Source organism: Erpetoichthys calabaricus, chromosome 11 (genome assembly GCF_900747795.2).
Source record: "Erpetoichthys calabaricus chromosome 11, fErpCal1.3, whole genome shotgun sequence".
In the NCBI taxonomy this organism is placed as follows: Eukaryota; Metazoa; Chordata; class Cladistia; order Polypteriformes; family Polypteridae; genus Erpetoichthys; species Erpetoichthys calabaricus.
Genome location: NC_041404.2, coordinates 108242516 through 108270251, shown reverse-complemented (window position 1 = coordinate 108270251; position 27736 = coordinate 108242516). Strand labels below are relative to the sequence as shown.

At 39.0% G+C, this 27736-nt stretch overlaps 1 protein-coding gene across 2 annotated transcripts in view; it reads right to left on the bottom strand.

Moving 5' to 3' along the window:
- ndnl2 (necdin-like 2) overlaps positions 1-27736 on the bottom strand; it is a 93492-nt gene that overhangs the window by 42325 nt on the left and 23431 nt on the right. For both annotated transcript variants that reach the window (XM_028813710.2, XM_051934182.1), the window contains exons 6-9: positions 26189-26283; positions 23238-23317; positions 20501-20543; positions 16571-16633 (exon numbers count right to left, since the gene is read on the bottom strand). In XM_028813710.2, coding sequence (XP_028669543.1) covers positions 16571-16633; positions 20501-20543; positions 23238-23317; positions 26189-26283 — 281 coding nt within the window. The remainder of the gene's footprint in view (positions 1-16570; positions 16634-20500; positions 20544-23237; positions 23318-26188; positions 26284-27736) is intronic.

Sequence of the window (27736 nt, the reverse complement as noted above, 5' to 3'; positions counted from 1 at the left end):
TTCGACGTGAACTTTAAAGGCATGTTGGAGAAATTAGTGGAACACATTGAAGAAACTAATTCCAAACTGAAAAGGCTTGATGATCATATTAATGACGTTTCAGATCAGCTGGAAGACGTTAAGCAGGGACTCACGGCTCGAGTGGAAACAGCGGAACAACTGGCATCTAACGCCGATGAAAAAGCCACAGCTGCAAACTCGGAATACAAAAAACTTGGAGACAGACTTGCAGCCCTGGAGGACGGGTGCAGAAGAAATAATATAAGAATTGAGGGTATACCTGAGAAACGAGAAAGCTCAAGCCCAGTGAAATTTGCAGTAGAATTACTGTCTAAAATAATCGGAGATGACTTTAAACTCGACAATGAGATAGCCACGGCTTATTGCACAAAGATACCAAGCGCCTTTAAACCTAGGTCTTTTATTGTCCGCTTCGAACGACTAAGATGTAAGCTTGATGTGATGGCACTTCTCAGACACAAGCAAGAGATTATAATCGAAAAGAATCTTATTCGTATTTTTCCCGACTTCTCACCATCAACAGCTGCAAAACGCAGATCCTACATCGACATTAAAAGGATGCTACGGGAAGCCGATATCAAATACAGCCTCTTGTATCCTGCCAAACTGAAAGTGGAAGTTCAAGATCGACATTATATTTTCTTCAGCAAAGAAGAAGCTGAAAAAGAATTAAAGAAGCTGTTTCCGACACTTTTTTGAAAGTTAATTAAAATTAAAGAGCCGTATTCTATCAAGGCACGGGAAGGACCTATGATCTGATCGCTGGATCCATGTTTAAAGAGACTGGTATTATAATTATACAGTAATCCCTCGCTATATCGCGCTTCGCCTTTCGCGGCTTCACTCCATCGCGGATTTTATATGTAAGCATATTTAAATATATATCGCGGATTTTTCGCTGCTTCGCGGGTTTCTGAGGACAATGGGTCTTTTCATTTCTGGTACATGCTTCCTCAGTTGGTTTGCCCAGTTGATTTCATACAAGGGACGCTATTGGCAGATGGCTGAGAAGCTACCCAACTTACTTTTCTTTCTCTCTCTCTTGCGCTGACTATCTGTGATCCTGACGTAGGGGGTGTGAGCAGGGGGGCTGTTCGCACACCTAGACGATACGGACACTCGTCTGAAAATGCTGAAAGATTATCTTCACGTTGCTACCTTCTGTGTGCAGCTTTTAACTATGCTGCACGGTGCTTCGCATACTTAAAAGCTCAAAGGGCACATATTGATTTTTTTTATCTGTCTCTCTCTCTCTCACTCTCTCTCTGCTCCTGACGGAGGGGGTGTGAGCTGCCGCCTTCAACAGCTTTGTGCCGCGGTGCTTCGCATACTTACAAGCCAAACAGCCCTATTGATTTTTTTGCTCCTTTGAAGAGGAAGATATGTTTGCATTCTTTTAATTGTGAGACTGAACTGTCATCTCTGTCTTGTCATTGAGCACAGTTTAAACTTTTGAAAAAGAGACAAATGTTTGTTTGCAGTGTTTGAATAACCCTGTCTCTCTACAACCTCATGTGTTTCTGCGCAAATCTGTGACCTAAGCATGAGAATATAAAAATAACCATATAAACATATGGTTTCTACTTCGCGGATTTTCTTATTTCACGGGTGGCTCTGGAACGCAACCCTCGCGATGGAGGAGGGATTACTGTACATCCCTTATTTTCTTTTTTTTTTTTTATCTGGACTTTATATGTTATATGTTTATGTTTTAATCAGATTTATAGACGTGAGTGTGAAAATGTGGAAGTGATTAAAGTAGGATTCGTTTTATTTATTTATATATATATATATATATATATATATATATATATATATATATATTTTTTTTTTTTTAACTATACCTTAAAGTAGACTGTTTAACTTCATACCCTTGGTTTATTGCTTGTTCTACTATTTATACAATTACCATTATACTATTACAGTAGGAATTACCAGGTTTATCCTAGACTAGTTTTTAAAATCATTCCCAGGGTTGTTTTTTTTTTTTTTTTTTAATCTTAATATCTTAACTTAAAAGCGCTGAAGATTATTTCAAGCTTAAATATTGTTAATGAGAACATTTTCGGCAGATAGTATTAAGGATTTAACTGTAAAAGATATCTCTGTTTTAATTCTGTAACGCCGCTGCAGGGTGAGGTTTGTTTTGTTTTGGACGTGCTCTGTCTCTTCGTATGTCAGAGGACTGGAACATCACGAAGTGGGGTCTAGCCTCATGTGGGGAGGCAAAATGGGGGGGTGGGGGGATAAAGGGGGGAGAGAAGGAGAGCAGGTTATATCTAATCTATTCTTATAATCCTTATAATTATAAATATCAATGCAACAACAGGCTAAAATGCAATAACTCATGGGGAATCTTGAAACTAAGATTAAAACTGCCATATTACCAATTAAAACTATAAATGACATTAAAAACTCAGAATCAATGTCTCCATGATGGGACAGTTAACTTTGTGAGCTGGAATGTTAAAGGCCTGAATCACGAATTAAAGAGAAAGAAAGTATGCTCTCACCTAACAGGCTTAAACGCTAAAATAGTATTTCTACAGGAGACCCACTTACTAACCAAGGATCAGTTCAGATTACAAAAAGACTGGACTGGCCAAATGTTCCATTCTAGCTTTATAAAGAAAACTAGAGGGGTGGGAATTCTCATACATAGAACAGTTCCATTTGTAGCATCAGAGGTAGTGTCGGACCCTGAAGGGAGATATGTGATGGTCATGGGCAACTTATATAACAGTAAAATGATTTTGATAAATGTTTATGCACCCAATGTTGATGATAAGGAATTCATGCAAAATCTATTTGCATCCATTCCCAATGTGAACACTCATAAAATTATAATGGCTGGGGACTTTATTTGTGTTTTAAATCCACTCTTAGATAGGACTCCTGTGACAGGGGGGACGACATCTAATACTGCAAAGATAATTACACAGTTTTTAAATGATCACAACTTATCAGACCCCTGGAGGTTTCTTAACCCAAACTCAAGAACATATTCGTTCTACTCACCAGTGCATTATAGCTACTCAAGAATTGATTATTTTTTTATGGATAATAATTTCCTGCCTACAATTAAATCATGCAAATATGACACAATTGTTATCTCTGACCATGCCCCTCTAGTCTTGGAGCTAAAATCAATAAGCCCCTCATACTCACCTCGCAGATGGCGTCTTAACCCTCTTTTATTGGCAGACGAGAACTGCACAGAATTTATATCCAAACAAATCAGCTTCTTCCTAGAGACAAACACGTCCACAGAGGTTTCTGCAGGAACACTCTGGGAAACTCTAAAGGCCTTCTTAAGAGGCCAGATTATTTCATAACTTTCCCATAGAAATAAATTAGAAACCAAGAAAGTGTCAGAGCTAAGAAATGAAATTACTAGAATAGATGAAGAACAAGCCAGGCGTCCAAGTGAAGCTCTTCACAGGAAAAGGCAGGCCCTGTGTAATAAAAAAGGTTTTCTCTGTAACAGGAGAAGGGATGAAATAAAGGAGTAAGAGGGGGGGTTGGTCGCTTCAGTGCAAAACCAGCTACAAAGATTGGAATGTTTGGGATGATAGCGAAAGAATGTGCAAAAACTTGCTTCTCATAAAGAGTTTCAGAATGTTATGGGAATACAGTCAAGGCCATGTACTTGTTTTTCACTTCGAGGGGCTTCATTGCAAGCAACGCTTGTTATTGTGTGTCTTCTGATACTAGGCACCATCTCAGTGAGGGCCAAGTAGAAGAAAAACAATAAGATGTCCCGTGGGAAGAAGGTGTGCAGAAACTGATCACTTCTGTATACACTGCTTACACGTAAGCCATTTTGGGTAAGGACACTCAATTAGTATATAAGGGAAGGTTCCGCCCTCAGTTTCTTCGGAAGCTCAACCGTGGGGAACGTGCACACCGCCCGGTATTGGACCAGGCTCACGAGTTGATCCTCTGACGAGACTGACACGCGGGCTCCCTCAGTCTACTGGTCTAGGATGATGGCTCTGGGTCTTTTGATATTACTGTAAGTATAGTATAATTCACATATCTGTATTACTGTAAGTATAGTATAATTCACATATCTGTATTACTGTAAGTCAATAGTATAATTCACATATCTGTATTACTGTAAGTCAATAGTATAAATCATATATCTTTGTCAATAGTACAATTCCTATATCTGCATGTATATTGCTATTATATTGTATGTAACTGATATTATATTTGAACAAGTAAACAATTGAAGTATTGGACCTTTCCTCTCTGATTCTTGCCTGCTTATTTTCTGTTAAAACCTTTGAACCATTTTCCCAAACTAAAACATTTTGGCGTAGTCGGCAGGATTTTGGGGAATCTGGTAAAATATTGAACTATTAAGTGAGGCAAAGGAAATCAGAGATGTTTAAGAAAAAGGATAAAAACCCTGGCACAGCTCCTTTACCTCTCCCAGGCTGGGAGGAAACGGTATGGGAAGACTGCGCCAGAGAATTGAGATGTGGGGGGGGATTAGCACAATATTGGCAGAGCTTGGATCCCCCAACACCAGTGAATGTGCTAGCCGCGCTTAAGAAATGTCAGGTGTCTGCAAAGGAACCCATAATGGGCTTGCAGACGCGAGGGTGGGTTTTGCTAACTGCGGTTAAAAATCTGGATAGTCTGATAAACGAAAAAGAAAGGGAGATTAAGAAAATGCAAATGGACTTGGCGGATGCGTTAGGGCGGGCCTCAATGGCCGAATCCCAGGTAGCTGTATTATTGCCGCGGGTACAGAGAGCCGAGGGGATGGCGGAAAAGGCAGCCTTTTGCATAGCCAAGGTGAATGCGAAAAAGAAGCGTAGACCGGATGTTGCGAAGATCAAAGCGTTTGTAGCCGCAGTTAACGTCCATGAGTGGGATCCTGAAAAATGGGACGGTAACATTTGGGATGATGATTATGAGGATGATGACGGACCCGATGCAGGGTCGGTAATTGATCCTCTGCCTTTACAGGCTAAACCCGTGATGCGTCGCAGACTTTTTACTGACGCACATGGTAATGTTAGGAGGGGAGATGTTTTCGAAGATTATACTGCACAAGAAAGGGAAGGATTTAGATCACGTTATGCACAAGGGCGAAATGAGCCAGTAGACACATGGCTCGTACGCTTGCATGATGCAGGAGCCGGGCATGTGTCACTGGATAAGGGGGATGGTACTGAATTTACAGATTATGCTGTCGATTCCCGTTTTAAACAAGCAATGAGACAAGAATTGACTAAGTTAGAAGGGGACAGCACGTTGCTGGCGCTGGCGGCGAATGCAGCATATGAAATATATCCACACCCCCAGAATTGGCCTGAAGTAAAACCATGGACGACTTTGCAGCAGGCGATTCGGGTGGTTAGAGAATTGGCAATGAGGGACGCCGTGGTAGCGGGCCAAGCGGATCAGTTAGATGTGTTCCCATTTACATCTGTAGCCAGGACCATCCTAATAAAAACAGCCCCTGCTAACTTGAAAGGAATAATAATGACTCTTTTACTGAATGAGGTAGGTGCAGGAGTGGGGGAAGTTGTAGCCAAATTACGGGATTTAGGTGACCTGGGGGAGTGGGGAGGAGCCCCGCCAGGGACAGCTGCAACACAACGCACTGGGGCTACATCAAGGGATAGCGCCTATAGAACAGGGGGAGTGAATAGGAAGGAGTTATGGGGAGCGTTAATTAATGCTAAAGTCCCTAAGGAAGAGATAGATGGACTGCCTACAGGAGTGCTCCTGGACAGGGCAAAGAAAAAAGGACTTATAGATAAGTCTGGTGGAATAAAGAAACGAGTAGCAAAGGCAGAAGTACATTCACTTCTTACCTTCGCTGAATGGGAAAAATTAAGTAAAAAGCATGACGAAGTTCTTACTTTTGCTGAGTGGGAAAAGTTGAGTAAGAAGCGTGATGAAATTGGCCCCTCTTCATCTTCCGAGAGCTCCTCGGAGGAGGAGGAGGAAGACAGGGGGAAAAACCGGCGCAAGAGTAAACATGAGAAAGGAGGGAAGAAAGCTAAGAGCAAAGGGAAAGGGAAAAATAAAGGAAGGACTTTATATCCCGTCGAAGAATTAGAACGCGCAGCACGAGATTGTTAGGGATGGGGCCAAGCACAGGTGAGAGCTCTAAATTGGCACGATGCGGACATTCGACCTTTTGTACCGGTAACGATACATTGGGAAACTAAAAACAAACAAATAGTAAAGGCTCTCATCGATACGGGTGCGGAGGCCACTTTAATATATGGGAATCCATCTAAATTCAAGGGGAAACGATTGACAGTGCAGGGGATTGGGGGAACGGACATCCCTGCCACTCAGGTGACGGTGATGTTACAAATTGGTCAGTTGCCCGTGAGACCCTACCCCGTACTAATCACCCCAGTGAAAGAGTATATAATAGGGATGGACATTTTACGGGGGATGACTCTTCATCTCCCCAATGAGGGGACATTTTCTTTTGGGGGCCCAAAGAAAGTTAGAGCAGTGACAGTGGGGAAATTGAAAATACCACCGTTCCCCATCCCAATCGCCCGAAAAGTAGTGTGTCAAAAACAGTATAGGATTCCAGGAGGGCAGGAAGAAATTCAGGCTGCAATAAAAGATTACCTGAACGTAGGAGTGTTGAGGGGAGCAACCACTAAGTGGAACAACCCAATCTGGCCTGTTAAAAAGTCAGACGGCACTTGGCGAATGACGGTAGATTACCGAGAACTAAATAAGCACACACCGCCCCTGACGGCGGCGGTGCCTGACACTATTACATTGATAGAAAAAATTCAGGCAAGTAAGGGAAAGTGTTACGGGGTGATAGACTTGGCAAATGCCTTTTTCACAATCCCCATCCCTGAGGATAAGCAGGATCAGTTTGCATTTACATGGCTGGGGAGACAATACACTTTCACACGCCTGCCACAGGGGTATTTACATTCCCCAACCATCTGTCACCGGCTGGTGGCAGAACATTTAGATGAGTGGAAAAGGTCGGCGGACCTCACAATCACCCATTATATCGATGACATCATGGTGCAGGGGGAGACAGAGGGGCAGGTAGGAGAGGCGATAGCCTCACTAGTAGAACACATGAAAAGCAAGGGATGGGAAATTAACCCACAAAAAATACAAGGACCCTCTCACACGGTTAAGTTTTTGGGGATTCAGTGGAACAAGGGAGAAAGAGAGATAGTGGAAAAGGTACGCAACAAAGTCGTTCACTTTGCAACCCCAAAAACAAAGCAGGATGTGCAGAAATTTGTGGGGCTATTTGGATACTGGCGACACCATATACCGCACATGGGGCAAATTCTGGGGCCGTTATACAAGATCACACGTAAAAAGAATACGTTCGAATGGACACCAGAAGCGCAGGTGGCTTTCGCGCTGGCCAAGGAAGCGATAGTGCAGGCAGGGAGCCTGGCAAGGGTGGAGGATGGGCCTCTAGAATTGCAGGTGTCCTCAACCGAGTGCTATGCTAACTGGAGCTTGTGGCAAAAGCAGAGTGGGAAACGCAGACCTTTAGGGTTCTGGTCTAAAAAATTAGTAGATGCATGTTCACGCTACACTCCGTTCGAACGACAATTGCAGGCGTGTTATCTTGCACTCATAGACACAGAACAACTGACACTAGGACATGAGGTCCTTTTGCGACCGCAGATACCGATCATGACATGGGTAATGAGCAACCCCAAAACTCACAGGGTGGGGGCAGCCCAAGAAAACACCATAATCAAATGGAAATGGTACATAGCTGACCGGGCGAAGCCCGGCGCAACCGGTGTGTCTGTGTTACATGAGAAAGTAGCAGAGGTACCGGAGGAAGGAGAGGAAATAATAATGGTGACTCATGAGGAGGAGTCGCCGGTGAAATGGGGCAAGTTATACGATACCCTGACAGACGAGCAAAAACAGCACGCCTGGTTCACCGATGGGAGTTGCAGAGTGGTGGGGGGGCGGCGCTGCTGGAAAGCGGTGGCGTATAATCCTCACACTGGGAAAATGCTGGAAGGGAGGGGAGAAGGAAAGAGCAGTCAGTGGGCAGAGCTACAGGCAGTAGCGATGATATTACAGCAGGAAAAGCTGAGTCCCTGTCATATCTACACTGACTCATGGTCCGTGGCAAACGGGCTAGGGGTGTGGATGCCCACATGGAAGAAAAATAAGTGGGCAATCAAAGGAAGGGACGTTTGGGGGGAGAGAGATGTGGGAACAAATTTGGGAAATTGCTGCCAATAATCCTAACATCACGGTGTCGCACGTGGACGCGCATACAAAAGGGACGGATGCAGAGGCTCTGTTTAACGCGGTGGCGGATGCTCAAACCAAAACCGCGACAGTAACAATAATGGAACATGGAACAGACATGGCAAAGTGGGCGCATGAGAGGGGGGGTCACCTTGGGGCGGCTGCTACTGTAAAGTGGGCAGCAGAGAGGGGGGTGGCCCTAACTATAGACAAAGCGAGGGAGGTAGGATTAAATTGTGAAACATGTCAGCATCAGCAGAAGCTCCCGGTATTGCAACCAGTAATGGGACATATTAACAGGGGGCGGGAACCAGGACAAATTTGGCAAATTGATTTTATTGGGCCCATGCCTAGGTCCAAAGGGTGTGAGTATGCATGCACGGTGGTGGACACATACTCCGGAGTATTGGTGGTACATCCCTGCCCACATGCCAACCAAGAGGCCACCCTATTGGCCCTTCAAAAGGTAGAATTGGCATATGCCTCCCATTGCAGGTTCAATCAGATAACGGGACGCACTTTACAGGATGGAAAGTGAAGCGCTGGGCGGCGGAAAGACAGGTAGAGTGGGTATACCATGTAACCTATCATCCGCAGGCCGCAGGGTTAGTGGAACGAGTTAACGGGTTATTGAAAACTCAGCTGCGTAAGAGAGGAGGGGGAACACTCCAAAACTGGAAGGAGCATTTAGTGGATGCGGTTTGCGCGCTCAATAATCGCCCATTTGCAACAGGTTCGACTCCGTTGCAGAGGATGAAATTTCAGATCTGTAAAATGGACGCAGACGGGCCAATACAGATCTGGACAGAGCATCCAGACGCGAAACTACCCATTAGGGGCAGTGAGGGGGCAGCAGGCTTAGATCTCTATGCGATACAGGATGAGACAGTCACCGAACGAGTAACTATAATTAATACAGGGATAGGGGTGAAAATCCCGAAGGGACACTACGGGCATGTATGCCCAAGATCAAGTCTAGCGCTAAAGGGAGTCACTGTGCTAGCAGGCGTAATCGACGCAGATTACCAAGGGACCGTCAAAGTTCTGTTACAATCCTCAATGGGGGATCCAATCAAATTGACTAAGGGAGATCGAATAGCGCAATTGTTAATAATACCAGTTCACATGGGAAAAGTGCAGGAAAGTACTGCACCAGTAGTTAAGACTGGCCGGAATGTGGGGGGATTTGGATCAACAGATGCTCCTAAATTGGTTAATGGGGCGAAGGTGTGGGTTAAACAACCCCATGGACCACCCCGCCCGGCAGAAATCATCGCAATGGGACAGGATTTGATTGTAACTGTTCTATACAATGGAGAAGAAGCATGGGTAAATGTTCCTGCAAAACACTGCTATAGACGGGAGTGAGGAGTGGGTGCAACATGCTGTGTTCTTGTTTTACAGAATTGGGGGTGTTCTGAATGAAGTAGGAGCCACTACATTAGGAGGCGAGGCAACGGAGACGACTCAGGTCCGATGGTGGTGGAACACTTCCACTAAATCTAGACGGCAGGAGAACACGACGTGTCCGGAGAATCAGTCTTGCAATGTCCTTACAATTACAACTGGTGATGGGTGCACCATCTACTCCTCGAACTTGAAGGTGCCGGGGGTAAAACCACAGAAGTATCTGATTGAGTGCTCTGAAAACTTAAATATTACCTGGACGTCGAAAGTAACTTGGTGTATGGGGCCCTGGAATGGTTCCAAGGTACAGTGCGAGGTTAATGCAACATCAGGCGAATACACCTCTAATAAGACTGGGCCCATTGGCTGGATCAATGCAACTGAAATTATTAACAGGACTATACCAATGCTTGCTATAGCCGTGTGGGCCAGAACCCCCATAACAAGACAGTCACATGTAGAACCAATAATTGACACATGTAAACTTGTTTCTATGACAGCAAAAAGGACTAAGGTTACATGGCAAGTGACATTTCCACTGTTGCCACAGTGTAAGCGTGCTAAACGGGCATGGTATGACACTTTCTTAGGAGGGGTTGGCACCACCCTAGGAACTTTAAACACCATAGATAATGAAATAACTGCAAACAAGCTTGAGAATGTGGGACGACATACTCACAAAGTGGCAGACCAAATGGCTAGGTGGTTACCTCAGTCCATGGTCTCTCATCAGCAAACAGTAAACTGGGAACAACGCGCTTCAGATTGGATAATCATGGCTAGCAATGACATTCGATGGCTAAATGTCTCAACTTTCATGAACTGGACTGTATGCACTTTTAACATATTACAAGCACAGATACAGAAAAATAACATGCAAATGGCTTTAAGGACTAATAATATGCAAATATGGCAAGATATATGGAACATTAGCAGTAGCTTATGGTTAACGGTTAAACCTGAAAACACTAGGTGTAATGATACAATATGTAATGGGTATTGGTTTCAATATAATGTTACCACTATGATAACCTTGTGTAGATATCACGTTTTACCTGTTGTTGCACACGGACACTTTTGGCAGCTGCAATTGGATGGTGAGTGGCTAGAACCTAAAACAAACAAAACATATGATTTACGAAATTGCGAACACACTAATATTGGTATGTTCTGTGGATTGATGTCAGGACAGGAAAACCCATGTATTTCAGGTAAAGCAACCACCTGTAATTGGAGACTAGTTAATCAGAACACCACTCTGTATGAAGTGGGACCTCACCGACTCTGTGTTTCCACCACCATCGCTAATCGTAGGCTGCCACAGGTTCCGTTTTCTGGATGTCTTGATAATGTATATGTTTGGCAAATAGCAAATAATACTTACTATCTGAATAATTACACCACTAAAAATCATCTTACCAAGGTTCAATGGCAAGTCTGGCATGCTCCGACCTCAATTTCACTGGCTGTAGCTGAACGTTTATTAAATAGCTCCCTGCAATTAAAAGAATTGGCTGCTAAACATCAAAAACATGTAGATGCACTTACTGTACAGACAGTCATGACGACGTCTCAATTACAAATTTTAGGGACCAAAATTGAAGGTGAATCTGTAAATGCGTGGTGGTCAATCTTTACAGGTTGGTCACCAAAGGCATCCACAATGTTGTCAGTTTTCTTCCGCCCTTTGGTGCTGCTTATTATTATTATTATTGCTTTAATGACTATATTTAATTGCTATGTGTTTTGTGTTTTAAAACGAATTAATAACAGAGCACGACAGACAAGGTTGCTGATTTTGCGCTGAGCGAGGGACCGATTGTAATAAAAAAGGTTTTCTCTGTAACAGGAGAAGGGATGAAATAAAGGAGTAAGAGGGGGGGTTGGTCGCTTCAGTGCAAAACCAGCTACAAAGATTGGAATGTTTGGGATGATAGCGAAAGAATGTGCAAAAACTTGCTTCTCATAAAGAGTTTCAGAATGTTATGGGAATACAGTCAAGGCCATGTACTTGTTTTTCACTTCGAGGGGCTTCATTGCAAGCAACGCTTGTTATTGTGTGTCTTCTGATACTAGGCACCATCTCAGTGAGGGCCAAGTAGAAGAAAAACAATAAGATGTCCCGTGGGAAGAAGGTGTGCAGAAACTGATCACTTCTGTATACACTGCTTACACGTAAGCCATTTTGGGTAAGGACACTCAATTAGTATATAAGGGAAGGTTCCGCCCTCAGTTTCTTCGGAAGCTCAACCGTGGGGAACGTGCACACCGCCCGGTATTGGACCAGGCTCACGAGTTGATCCTCTGACGAGACTGACACGCGGGCTCCCTCAGTCTACTGGTCTAGGATGATGGCTCTGGGTCTTTTGATATTACTGTAAGTATAGTATAATTCACATATCTGTATTACTGTAAGTATAGTATAATTCACATATCTGTATTACTGTAAGTCAATAGTATAATTCACATATCTGTATTACTGTAAGTCAATAGTATAAATCATATATCTTTGTCAATAGTACAATTCCTATATCTGCATGTATATTGCTATTATATTGTATGTAACTGATATTATATTTGAACAAGTAAACAATTGAAGTATTGGACCTTTCCTCTCTGATTCTTGCCTGCTTATTTTCTGTTAAAACCTTTGAACCATTTTCCCAAACTAAAACACCCTGCATACAGAACTTAACATCTTAACAACTAAAGAAACTGAACAACTTATTTTTAAGTCTAGACAGCATTACTATGAACACGGAGAAAAAGCTAATAAGCTTTTAGCTCAACAAATTCATAAACAAGAAGTTCACAATGCAATACCAGTAATCACCAACAAGAATGGAGAAGAAATCATCGACCATAATAAAATAATGCACACATTTAGAGATTACTATAAGTCTTTATACTCCACTGAGCCCAAAGAAAACAACACGCAATCTAATGCATTTCTGGATAATTCACAAATACCACAAATAGATGCTTTAAGTGCTGAGGAACTGGATAAACCTCTAACGCTAACAGAATTACTAGACGCTATAAAGTCACTACAAAGCGGGAAATCATCAGGCCCTGATGGTTACCCCGTAGAGTTTTATAAGAAATTCTCCACTCAGCTACCTCCACTCTTATTGGTAACATTTACAGAAGCTAAAGACCACCAAATACTACCTCAAACATTTCGACAAGCATTAATCACCGTCTTTCCTAAACAAAATAAGGACTTGTTACAATGTGCATCATATAGACCAATTTCACTCCTGAATAATGATGTTAAGATACTCTCAAAAATCCTAGCTAGAAGGATGGAGAAAGTGCTGCCCTCAGTAATATCACAAGATCAAACTGGATTTATTAAAGGCCGACATCTATCTTCAAATCTCCGACGCTTGTTTAATGTTATATATTCACCAGCAAAATCAAACACCCCAGAGATATTACTATCATTAGACGCAGAAAAGGCATTTGACATGATCGAATGGAATTACCTTTTCACTGCATTGGAGAAATTTGGGTTTGGCCCGAATATTTGTGCTTGGATCAAACTACTGTATACCAGTCCAGAAGCTTCAGTTTGTATTAATAAAATTTGCTCAGACTACTTTAAACTAGAACGTGGTACCAGACAAGGATGTCCCTTGTCGCCACTGTTGTTTGCAATCGCTATTGAACCACTGGCGGTTCACTGCCGAAATTCTTATCAGATAAAGGGGATTGTCAGAGAAGGACTGGAACAGAAAATTTCTCTATATGCAGATGATATGGTCTTATATATATCGGACCCAGAAAACACTGTCCCTGCTGTTTTAACAGCACTAACAGAATTTCAAAAGATATCTGGTCTTAGAATTAATCTGAATAAAAGTATACTCTTTCCAGTGAACTCACAAGCATATAATATTAAATTAGACACCCTACCTTTTACCATAGCAGATCAGTTTAAATACCTAGGGGTAAATATCACAAGTAAACATAAAGCTCTTTATCAACAAAATGTTGGCGTCTGTATGGAAAAAATTAAGCAAGACTTGCATAGATGGTCAACCCTTCATCTCACTCTAGCCGGAAGAATTAACATTGTTAAGATGAATATCCTTCCTAAACTTCTCTTTTTATTTCAAAACATTTCAATATATATCAATAAATCGTTTTTTAAACAGTTAGATTCAATAATAACCTCATTCATTTGGAACTCAAAACACCCACGTATCCGAAGAGCGACCCTACAAAGACCTCAGGCAGAAGGTGGCATGGCTTTACCTAATTTTCAGTTTTATTACTGGGCAGCAAACATACAAGCCATAAAAACCTGGACACAAATAAATGCACATACACAGGCTTGGTCTGCAATAGAAGTAAAATCCTGTAGTACTTCTTTATATTCCCTGCTCTGCTCTCCAATAAATGAAAGTTATCGCAAATATACTAATAACCCAATTGTGCTTTACTCACTCAGAATATGGAACCAAATTAGGAAGCATTTTAAGATGGAAAATCTTTTATCAGTGGCACCTCTGCAAGGGAACCACCTCTTTCAACCTTCGCAAGTATATCCAGTTTTTAATACCTGGAAAAGTTTTGGGATTAAAATGCTCAGAGATCTTTATATAGACAACATATTTACATCTTTTGAACAATTACGTTCAAAATTTAACCTCCCAGCTACACATTTCTTTTACTATCTTCAAATTAGAAATTTTGTTAAACAGAAATTGCCCGATTTCCCCCACCTTGCACCCTCCACAATGCTGGAAAAAATACTGCTCAATTCCGAGGAAACAAACACTATTTCCGCAATATATAAAATCTTATTAGAGTCCCTACCTTTCAAAGATCCAAGAGGACATTGGGAAGAAGATCTCTTAATCAATATATCAGAAAAGGAGTGGAAGGTAGCAAAGCAGAGAATTCACTCGAGTTCTTTATGCGCAAAGCATAGAATTATTCAACTAAAAATTATATATCGAGCTCATCTGTCTCGCTTAAAACTGTCCAAAATGTTTCCAGGCCAGGATCCAACCTGCGAGCGCTGCAACCAAGCTCCTGCCTCACATGTTCTGGGCCTGCACCAAACTAACATCATTTTGGACAAAAATTTTTAAGTGCCTCTCAGACAGCCTTAGTATCACAATCCCTCCTAACCCACTAACAGCTGTGTTTGGTGTCCTTCCAGATGGACTTGAATTGGAGAAGGACAAGCAAACGGTGATTGCATTCACTACACTCTTGGCACGTAGACTTATTTTGTTAAATTGGAAGAATCCTAATTCTCCTCTTATAAGTCAGTGGGAAACCGATGTTTTATATTATTTGAAATTGGAAAAAATCAAATTTTCAGTTAGAGGATCTGTACAAAATTTTTTCAAAACTTGGCAGGATTTAATCAATATTATTTTAGAATAAGAGAATTAACTATTATTGCATTTAACTCCCTTCTCCATCTCTTATTTATATAGATATTTACTTCTCCCCTTCTTTTGTCTAATGTTGCCTTATTAAAAAGCTTAAAGAAATTTTCCTTTAGCTAAGCTCTCCTTCTCAGGGGTGGGGTTTGATTTGTTTTCAAATTTGTTGGGTTATAAATTGATCTGTTTGTATGGAATGATTACAATGAAAATTAATAAAATAAAAATATTAAACAGAAAAACCCAAAGATGGCAAGCGGAAGCCATCTGCCCAGCCTTAGACCAATCAAAATAAGCCAAAAAGACACCAAGAGAAACAATAGACAGTAAAGCCAGGTACAGAATGAGCTAATTGAGCAAGGACAAAGTGATAAGAAAATGATATATAGGTTTTGGATTTTGAACTGTTCGGGGCTCAGCTCAATTTGGCCGTATTGGGTTGAGTCCTTGTTATTTTTATACTTATTTTATTGCAATAAAACTGTAGATTCTCTATGCCTATCCTGAGACTCCTAATAGCCTTTATTTCAAGTAAAAAGCCTTTTGGTGACAATTTTTAGCCACGACAATATAAAAGCAGAAATTAAAAGGAGACAGTCAGGAAGTAATAAACCAAAGATCAGAAGAGGTGTCTCATCCAGAAGAGTTAGTAGAAAAATGTTCACTGGTGGATTCTGGTGCATGGCCATACATAACTGAAGAATAAAAGAATGAGCCATTGTGAAAAAAATTCTGTAATGCACGGTGAAGTTATTTCATGTTGCTGATTGTTTACTATATTGCAAAATGTCTTACTGTTTGTTGGCACCTTCCATAATGTATACTGTATATAACAGCAACATGAAGTTAAACCGGACTTGTTGCCATTTAAAAAGACTATATACACTTATTTGTAAATAGATCTTTGAGTTGTGTGTGTCTGGGTGTGGGAGAATAGAAATTTGTTAACTTTTTTGCTTTTACTGAAACACCTTGCTTTTTGTTCATCTTTTGTCAATATAATTTTACTCTTTTTATAGGTTATTGCTGGGTTTCTAAGTAGAAGGGCACAAAACAGTCATGCAATCTACAAGTTCAAAAGTTTGCCTCTTGTCCTAGATTATGGATCTTGTGCAGCGCTATGTTCTATACTGGCCAGAGAAATGAGCCACAACTGGACTTTGGAAACAAAAAATAGGACTTAAAAGTGATGCGAGTGTTCTTTGTTTATATTATTAATATTTTGGTTGAGTTTAGAGGTGTTGTTTCAGATCAATTTTTGAAGGTATTTAAGAGGTTATTTGTGGTTGACCATTCCTAGGGTAATCCCTATACGAATGATATAGCAAAAATTCAGATCTTGGTACAACGTCACACCAGTATTCACCATCATACTGGAATAATGCCCATGATGCTAAAAATGTGATAAAATTTTGTATTCCCTGTTGCGCAAGCCATTCATATACAAATAAAAACTGAGTATCACTCAAATGCGGGGAGAAACGTCTTACCTCTGCCTGACAAACTCTTCAGTAATGAGCTTCTTAACATCTCCAAAGTCCTCATGCTTTTCACTGCAATGACAAAATGCTATTAGGAACAAAATGTGGCCACAAAAACGTTAAAGGAAAGGTTTGGTATTTTTCCAGGTAAAAATTATTTCTTCACAATCATGGTATAGATTAAATTACCACTTAATATTACAGTGGAACCTTGGGTCATGACCGTAATTTGTTCCAAAACTCTGGTCGCAACACAATTTGGTCATGACCCGAAGTAAATTTCCCCCATAGGATTGTATGTAAATACAACTAATCCGTTCCGGACCATACGAGCTGTATGTAAATAAAAAAAAAAAAAAAAAAAAGATTTTTAAGCACAAAAATAGTTAATTATACCATAGAATGCACAGTGTAATAGTAAACTAAATGTTTGCTTACTTCTTCTGTAATGTTTACTTCTTCTGCTTGGGCTCTCTCGCTCTCTGCACAGGTAATGCACAGGGAGAGACTGAACTCGTGTGGAAATCATCGGCACGTACGAACCAGAAGGGAAACTGGCTTGTTCGTCACCTGAGTGTGTGGTCGTGAACAGATGCAAAAGTTTGGTGAACTTTTTGGTCGTAACCCGATTTGTATGTGGTCCGAGACGTTTGTGACCCGAGGTTCCACAGTATGTTCTAAATTGAAGATTTTTTATAAATTTAAAAAATACATTGTCTGTTCTTACAGTTTAAAATGTGGCTTTAGGGTAATGAGGTCCAAAGGAGAAAGAAAAAGCCTTAAAACTTACCAACTATAAAGTGGCAAAGTTTTGATTTAAGAAAACATGCCTTTCATGTTTATGAGGCATCATTGTGATAATTTATTTTAACACAGATTCTTTGTCCTAATTTCTCAAGTTAACTATACATTTCTTGTTCATTTGTCTGCTTGCTGGAGGGGTAATGGGTGGAAGTGTGACAAAACACCAAACACTGACCATTACATTCTGGGTTATCTTACATAGCCTACAGTGAGAGATTAACGTGAAGTGGGAGCACAGTGAAAAAAGCACAGTAGTTTCATTGTATACATAATAATCCTTAAATGGACTGATTACACTACACTGTAATGAAAACCTTGAATTTTTGATGTGACAAGCCATGTTTTCTGTCGTGTGTCTTGCGTATGCAGGATAAAAAAAAAAATAAAATGCAGACAATGAAAACTGTGTCTGATTGAGCAAACTTTAGCAGCACAAACCAATTATAGATTTTTTTTAAATGCATGCTGAGGTTATTGTAATAGTAGAACTGAGAACAGCAAAAAGTTTTATAGTGTGAGTAAACTCACATTGATGACAATCGATCTGTAAATGCAAAGAAAGAAGACGCAGACTCTATGCTGAACTTGATGCTGAGGCAGGAATGACTGCCCACTCTGCCTATGTTATAACATTCGTACCAAACTTAAATTTCAACCTGATTAAACTTAGGTGAACTGGTGTTGCTAATTTGGCCCTTTAGTGTGTGTTTGTGTTCGCCCTGAAATGGACTTGCTCCTGCCTTGTGTCTATCTGATGACTATTGGGAAAGGCTCCTGCGACCTTGCCCTTGATAGTCGGAATGTATGCCTATAACAATCGGGTCAGCTTTTGTTACTTGATTACATGCTATGTGCAGTGTTTGAAGTAGAAACAAACAATTTGCAAAATACTTTAGTAGGCTGCTTGGTCCTCCTCACAATGCATTTCAAATTTTATGTAATTTCATTAAATTGAGCTGGTGTGGGGGACCCCTCAGTTTTTTTGGGCATGCTGTTAGAGATATATCAAAGAGCAGGCGGAGGTTGAGGGGTTGTTGTGTTTGCTGTTACAGCACAAAGTGCTGCAATCATTTACAACAGGTACTCTACCAATGAAAAAGAAAAATGGCCATTTATAAACCCTGTTTATGTACATGCTCACAATGCTATCACACCAGAGAACATGTATGCTTTAACAAACCAGTGGCAAAAAACAATCTTTGCGAGAGAAGAAAAAAAAAAAAAAGATTGTTTTTCCATATAGTGAAATATCAGCGATTGCATGACTTTTTCAGTTATTATTGTCTAGATATCTACAGAAATTCATAACTTGGCATTAAAATTCTATGTTAATAATAATACTTGGCAAGGATTTTCCAGCGTGAATTCAGTCCTCCCCTAGCCCTGAAAGGTGCAGCACTGCTGCAGAGGAAGACAAACTTAGCAAAGTGAGATACACAGTCAGTCTCCTTTAAAAATGGCTGAATGTCACAAGAGTGGTTTGCCTTTTTCTCCCCTTCTTAAAATGACATAGGTGTGCTGTTTTGCAGTATGTATATGACCCCAAGACACATAGCACCACTAATATTTTGGCTTGTAAGTTTTAAGTCACATCTGGACTCTAGTACCATTCGGCTCCATTACAAAGCACAAAAGCAGGCTAGATTTTAATTTATAAAATATGTTTCACTTTAGAAATGACTTTCATGTGGCAAACTAATACCATTATTATAAAGAAATAACTGACTTGAAAAATACAGATTTTATTCTTAAATGTCAATAAAGACCTATAATAACTTTTTGGTAGGTGGATGGTTAACAATTCCACATTTAAAATATTCACCTTAAAGAGTGTTATTTTGGTCTTGGAATAATCAATGTAACTAATACTGCAGATGTAAGATTTCAAGGAGACATTTGAATGTATCAAGATGGGTAAAGACTTTAAAAACTTCAAATGCTCTTCTGAAATATAAGCAGTATTCTTCAGGTTCTGAGCAAAATTACAGTAACATAACCTTGATTCTAGTGTGTATATCATTTTCAAAATGGGAAGAAACTGAATGAATAGATTATTGGAAGACTTAATTAAAAAAAAATATATGAAGCAGCACACTGGTTTCTCTGCAGGCAAAAGCAAAAATGAGCTTCAATCATGTCACTAATATGAACTTAATGCATCAGTTCAATTTTGAAGTCAACAAAATTGCAATTGTTTACATCTAAGATGTTGGGAATACCCTTAATTTAAGGTAATTCTGATTCTTTAAGTACAAAAAAATGGCTTTTATTCATTGCATAAATCTAGAAACAGTCTGATTAACAGCATTTCACAGATATTAACAAGCTTAGAAGAAATGCAAAAGAATGTGTGTCATGGGCATTAAAATAAATAAAGACTGCAGAAAGTAATCTCTGTGCAAACCAGCACAATATATTAAAAAAAAATGTCAGCACTGAACACTGAAAAACAATGATTTAACAAAAAGTAACAATCCTCAAGAAATAATACCTAATACCAAAACTAAATAAAATACATAAATACGTATTCACAGCTAAATACTTATTAAAACACATATGTAATTCTAAAGCAAGATTGTTAGGTACTTCATAAGATTAATCTTCAAGGTTTGTTATGTGAAAAGACAATATTTAATACATTTACGGTAAATATATGTAAGTGGTTGATGTTGGAGTGGTTAGCACTTCTGCTTTACAGATCCAGGGCCCCAGATTCAAATCCCACGTAGGTACTTTCTGTGTTGAATCTACACATTCTCCTTTGATTGTGCTCGAGGAACTCTAGGCTTTCCTCCCACATGCAATTAAATGACAATTCCTAATTAACAACACTTAAGTTTGATTGTAGGTTTATGAGTTGAGTGGGATATGCAATGAACAATCTTACCATTAAGAGTTGTATCCTGCCTTGCACCTAATACTACTTATGACACTGAACTAATATATACTTAATATGAAAGTAATTTAGTACATTAGTTTAACTGCGTTTGTCTGAGAGATAATTCTACAGTACTCAAATTGTAGACCAATATTTTCTTTGAAATTTTAAAAGCAGTGAAATGCACTACTTTACCATTTTTCAACAAACTTTCACCAGCATTCATATAAATAAATAAGAAAACATGGTCATCTTACCCACACTTTACTTTGAGTTTCTTCAACATATTCCAGATTATAGCTAAGGAGGACAAAAAAAGCATTTTCAGGCAATGAAAGCATTACCTTAGGAAATTGTATAAAAGAAAAAAAAAAAAAAGAATCAGAGGGAAAAATAAATCTGATTTCAAGAGAAAAATACAGGCCAAATATGTTTTACTAAAATAGCCACAAAAAAAAAAAAAATTGCCAAAACAAAATATAATGCAACTTGCACTTATATTCATGCTTGAGCCTAAAAGAACTGTCCACTTAGGGTGTCATAACAAAATTATCAAGCTGTCTCTGAAAACACCAAACATGCTTTAGATTAAACAACAAATAAAATAAACACCCTGATGTTGCTTGTTTTTTCAGACGGGTATCATATTCCCAATATAATATTATGGTCAAGTCAGACTTATTTTACTTGGAAGCAGAAGAATTAATTTATGGCAGAAAATTAGTAGGTTAAACTATAAACATATTTTACATTTTGTATAACACATTGGAGTTTCTGTGCTGCAAATCACCTATCTTCTCCTACCTTCTGTTGCAGTTGCCCCAAAAAAGGGTTAGGTTGGTTTCATTTAATTTTTTTTAGTTTATTCCACATGCGAAATACAAGGAAAAACACAAGTATATACATTCATTTTCATACCAGGTTCTTCCAGTGCTGGGTCACAGGGGAGTGGACAATGCCTTTGCTGGCGGCCCTGGGCAAGAAATAGCTCTGGACAGGGCCCCTTAGAGGTTGTACACACAATACACATACACCTAAAACCAGTGTTTCTCAGCCACTTTTGGATCACAGGGCCATTGTTGTATCATAGGCACATGAGACTTAATGATATAAACTATATCCTCAGCCCAACATGTGTTTCCCCCACATGAAACTACAGGCATCGGAATGGCGTGATGCAGTAGCATTAACTGGAAGGATGTTTCCCTGTGAAAGTCTGCATGGTGTGATTCAACAACATCCAATTCTGGGGTCTCCATGTGAAACTGCAAGGAGCAATAGTGTGCTATACAAATACAGTGAGCAAATGAGTGAATCACTGTGTAAGTTTGCATGATCAGTGACAACGGATTAAAGGGCTCCTCATATGAAACTTCAAGTGGGTATGCAAAGAATGGGTATGCAAAGCGAGATGAGCGCTGCTCAGAAAACCGACAGAGTGCAACAGTGTTCAGATACGGTAACTGAACTCATGATGCTTGAACTGTAAAATGCATGTCACAATGTTTCATTTATAAACTATATAACTAAAAGTCAGATCATTATCAGATAACTGGTACTGTATAGAGGAACAGGTTACAAGTGCCTGGGCACTCACTAGTTGGATTTGCCACATGACACTTCCATTTGTAACTGTCTTAAAATAATGAAATTAAATTAGGAAAATTTAAGATGAATTATAACTTTGTATGAAAAGAAATCTTTTATTGGCTAACTAAAAAGATTACAATATGCAAGCTTTCGAGGCAACTCAGACCCCTTCTTCAGGCAAGACGTATTCATTACATCTTGCCTGAAGAAGGGGCCTGAGTTGCCTTGAAAGCTTGCATACTGTAATCTTTTTAGTTAGCCAAAAAAAGGTGTCATTTTGCTTGGCTTTTCTCTACATTCATAATGGCTAACATGGTACAACACCCTAGTACTATGAAAAGAAAGAAAGAAAAAAAGAAAATTATTTAGGTGTGTCACCTTCTGTTGCTAAAGAAGAGCCTGGAAAATTTAGAAAATGGCAGCAAGATCTGAAAGTTTTAGGGAGAATAAGATAAGTAGTAATAAAGTGATAAGCAGCCTACCAGTGGCAAAGTCAACTAAATAGTAGTTTTTACTGATCAAATTTCTTGTTTGTGAAAGTAGTGACAAATCCAATTATTTCGATCTTGTATATCTATTATATTAAAAAAGTTTTCTATTGTGTCCGCAATATTCATCCTTGACCACTCCACACACTGCTCGCCCGATCATTACTCCTACTGCTCATATCTGCTCTCCATACCACCTCTCAGTGCTAACTCGCCCTTCAACACAGTCAGTTATAATGACCAGGCAAAAAAGAAAATTACCTATTCAAGGAGGTCAAATTTTAGATGAGACAAAAACAAAAAAAAAAAAAAAAAAAACTGTGAAGAGCTGATAAAGAACATTGGGGGAAAAAAAATGAACAAAAGAGATGTATATAATAAAAATCAAGAACAAAGAATCATCCAATAACGAAAAGGAAAAAATATTCCAAACAATGGAAATAGAAATGCAAAAAAGCAACATTTACAGAATGTAAGTTAGGGGATAAAGTAATTCATAATATTGTTTTTGACAAGGCGTTAATGTAATTTAATTTTTTATTTACTTGCCAGGCTTTTTTACATTTTACTATGTTTTATTACTTACTGGTATTTAAAATAGACATTTGTAGTGAAATACTCAAGTAACTGATTTTCTATCCATAGTAACTAAGCACCAAACCATCTTCGTTTCATGCTCCACATACTCCTCTATATACAATCTCTTTAAATATAATCGCTTTCTCTAATGGAGGAGCACCCGGACACCCTTCTCTCAGCAGCGAGACAGCTGGCGCTGGCCCCCGGGGAGTTGGCGAGCGAGGGGAGCAGGGGGCAGAGCCCACTAGCAGCTTATTGATAAATAGTTATTGGCCTCCAGCTGCTCTTGAACTGTTCCACTACCATACAAGCAAATAATCATTTTATCAGTACTTACACTCTTTTACAATACCCCCCTTCATAAAGATAACCGCCAAAATAACAAAAAGCAGCCCAGTCTTTGGAGAACCAGTGTGCCTGCAACATAAAAAACAAACAATTTTGAAATGAAGCCTTGTTTTTCTTTTGGGAAATTGCCAAAAAATGAAAAGTGAAAATGCAGATCTGATCAGTCATTCATAAGAACTACAAATATTAAAATCTAGAAATAATTACTATTTCATCTCAAATCTTTTAAGTGTAAAAAAATGCAATTTCAAAATGCCAATGTTTAAAATAAATATTAGTAAGCTTAAAGAAAATGTAAGGTCTAGACAGCTTCCATGCACAAACTGCAATATTCCTACAGATGCACTTGACTCGCTCCTTCTCCTACAGATAACTTAGTGGAGTGGGGGGTGTTCTCGCTATAAATTGTCATACAGTTTCCTTAGAAAGTAAATTATATTTTGTCCTAAAGGTGATGAATTTGTTTTTTAAAGCACATTTTAAGAAAGGGCAGACCCCCGTGACCCTGTGTTTGGATTCAGCGGGTTGGAAAATGGATGGATTTTAAGAAAGGGCTTGTTATATTTTTTACCATTCAAATACTCTACTGTAAAGCAGTCAAGAGAATAGAAGCAGCTCCTCCACTAGTCCACTGAACATCAATAACCAACTTTTAAGGAAACAGAATACTTCATTGAAAATAATTACGCTGCCAGTATTTTGCACTCACCCTACAATGAAGCCCCAAAAAGCCTTCTGTGTAACATTTAACACTTTAGATTTTGAATTTATTCCCACAAAAGAAGTATACAACAATGGGTTTTTTTTCTTCTCTATGCAAAACTGCTAAAAGTACTGTTTTTTTATTTACAGTACAGCAGCACCTGGAACAGATCCATACTATCTTAAGTAGGCTACTCAAGAGTTCCAGGACTTTAGTGCTGCATACATACAGTACATACAGTAAATACCATTTTATATAAATTAGTGGATTAGATAAATTGCCTAAGGAACAGGAAAAAGATGAAGACATCAGGACTAATATGGTTAAATGATTATTAGTTTTTGACACACATATAATCATATTACCAAAAAACAATTACAGCATACAAAAAGTTAACTGTATAGAAGAACACACTCAGTCGGCCCTCAACTTTGGAAAAAAAAGAGGCAATTTAGCTCCAAGTTGTCATATTGTATCAGAGCTTGTGGGCAAGAACTCATTTTTACTAATGTTTTTTTACAGATTCAACCTGCTTTGCCTTTGAATGAAAGGAGTAACAATAAATATTGGGATCTAGTTTCATTCCTACTTTTGAAATGTAATATTTTCTTTAATACATAGTTAGAAATCTAACATTCTCTCAAAAGACTGTTGTACACCAGGCATTCTCTCCCCATTGTATGTTTTCAACTAGAAACATTCATATGAACAGTGCTCAAAGAAGCAGCACTCATGAAATACAGCATCCCAGGTAACTTAAGCTGAATTTGCAACAATGTTCTTCACGGATATCCTCTGTCACCACAACTCTATGATTTGTTTTCATAGTGTCCATGTTGTGTTGTTGAACTCTTGGTTTGTTATGTGCACTTTGTTTTGTGATTGTAATATATGACCTTCAGTTATCAGTAAGCTTGTGCAATGTGTTTGACTGCCAATGCCACGTGCACACACACCAGTTGTTGCACTGCTATCAGTTGGCCTGCACAATGTACTTCATCAGCACAGCATGCACACACGGCCATGTCTGCGCCCGTGTGGCCATTGATTTTCTATCAGCTATGGCACTCCACCCCACCACCGGTAGCTGTTAGAAGGAATCAAAGCCCAATTTCATGCCAGATATAGCCAGCATGACCAATTTATAGGTCGTGTTACATGTGTCATGACATAAGTTCTCGACTGAGACCAAGATCAAGCAGCAAGACCCAGTAGTTTGTGAGTTTTTGTGTGAAAATCCTTATTTGAGGGAGAGAAAGATTCATTTTTCAGCATTTCTTTGATAGCCAGCATCAATAATTGGTTTCTAACTGAATATCCCTCATGGAATAAAAACCTGCAGCTACTGTAGCTATCCAAGGAAGCAGGTTTGAAACAACTATAAGATTTAAAGTAGTAAATCAATCAAAAGTCTACTATCAGTGCCCTTATACAGGGCTGTGAGAGAAATAAAGCTTATCCCAGTACTAAAGTGCAGAAGAATGGAGGCAAAAAAAAAAACCACACACACACACACTCACACACAACAAAGCCAGGGTATACCCAGTAAAAACCTACCATGCTAGATAATTTAAACATAATGAGGTTAGTGCATACAACCTCTAGCTTTTAATATACATAAAATGGGTATCAATGTGCTTCTGAAATGCAGCCTTTTCCTTCCAGAGTTGTGTATATTAGAAAAATATTCTCTCTCTCTCTCTCTCTCAAAAGGAAGTGTGGTACCTGTTAGTAAAATATTTCTAATGTCACACCAATATGTCTAAGCTGTTGTTCAACATCCTTTCTTCTAAGCAGTAACAATGCAAAGACATGAAAACAAGATTAACAGGTGGAGATATTATGCTTCTGATGTTACGTGTAACCATTAAGGATTACTTTTTCCTTGTATAGCAACTCGTCATACTACGAATTAAAGGAACATATTGCAGGAGCAGGAAAAAAGCACTACTGTCCGATGGACTCTGTTCTTCACTAGTCCAGCAGAGTAGGATACATCCATTAAAAAAATAATCGCAGGTTAGTTTTTCATCTAAGATACACTATTTAAAACTAGCATCATTGTAAACCCATAAAACAAATCTCTACAATTTTACTATTCTTTCAATTAAATGAAACAGACCTGCTCCAGGTTTTAATTGTTTGGTTCACAGTCTTAAGAATATGCACCTTGCAATCTCAGTAACTTTGAAATGGTTAGAGCTACAAGTATAACATTTATGTCAGTGTTTACTCACATGTCTCTAATGTTAAGATCCACAGGCTCCAGCTTGTTAATTAAGACATATGTGTGGTTTTTTGTATCTATCTCCACAAGTTTCATGCCAAACACCTGAAAGAATATTGAGTATTTTAATTATTTGAAAGTAGTAAGCAAGCAGCACACCTTCTCACCATATTCAAACACATGGCTAAATTTATTGCACACTATGCTGTCCCCAGTAAGTGCAGGTCAGTGTGCTCGATTGTGCCCAGTAATTTTAACAGATGGAGGTTTCCATGTAAAAATATTTCTACCACTAAATATATCCTCATCTTCACTACATTAATCATGACAGTAGCATCTCATTAAGATTAAATCTCAAAAGTACAATGATACAAATAATAGTAATGATGAATAAAAATAAAAATATGAAATGAACAACAAAAAATAACAGTAATAATAATACTATACTAATGATGCCAAAACAGTATAGAATTTTAAAAATGAGTCCTTTTTATGGTAAATCTTAAAGCACTGTGAAAGAAGCAATTCAATGTCACAGTTGGGGCAATAATTGTGTGTTTCTTTTTGGATGTTCTTTCTAGATTTATCAGGTTTTGAACAGCACACTGCACAGGTATGAGTTGGATTCTGTTTTTTTCTGTTGGAGGTATATAATTAATAAAATCTCTCCCATTAAGATGCTCTGGATTGATCCACGATGTGCTGGGTCGACCGCATCTCTTTAAGGGTAGTGTGGACAGTGGATGCGCGGCAATGATTTGTTCTACAATGTAAAGTTTGCATGAGATACAGCTTTTTGTTTGTACAAGACAAATTCATTCCAAATGCACTGTTCTACCAGATAACGAAATATCTTTTTGTAGTATTTCTTTTGTTGCCTCCGAATAACGGGATAGAAAGTCAATTCTTGATCTGCACGATCTATGCCTCCTATCATGCTATTGTAGTCGACCACAGCACAAGGCTTCGTAACCTGCTTGTTGCCTTTTGCCTGTACTGTGTCCATAGCTGCATTATGTACAGTGCTAAATTGGCCATGATTACCAAGGTTATTATAGTTAACGAAAACTAAAATCAAAACTGAAACTATTATTAAAAAAACATTTTCGCAAACTGAAATAAAACCAAAATGAAAAACTAAAAACTATTAAAGTAGCTGGAAAGACTAACTGAAATAAAATAATTTACTAAAATGATAGTTTTCATTTGTGAATGAATATTCTTGCTGTTAGTCTTTAACCCTTGTAAGTTTTAACTCTAAAACAGAAAGTCATCCACCACGAGCCGCCCGCATATATTCATCCAGTGAATGGCGGCTGGTGATGGAGCAAGTTGAGTGCGGGTGTGTAAAGCGTGAGAAACAGAAAGCGATTTGCGTGCCGCCTTTCTTTGTTCTTGTTGTATATCAAGATGTAATTCAAACAGCTGAAATCAGAATGTGCTGGTCAACAAAACATTTACCATATGGACAGAAAAATCATGAGTAACGTTTCAGTTACTTCTCAGGTGTCTGCTTTTTGTTGACAGCAATTCACCTACCTCTTCACACAGGATAAAT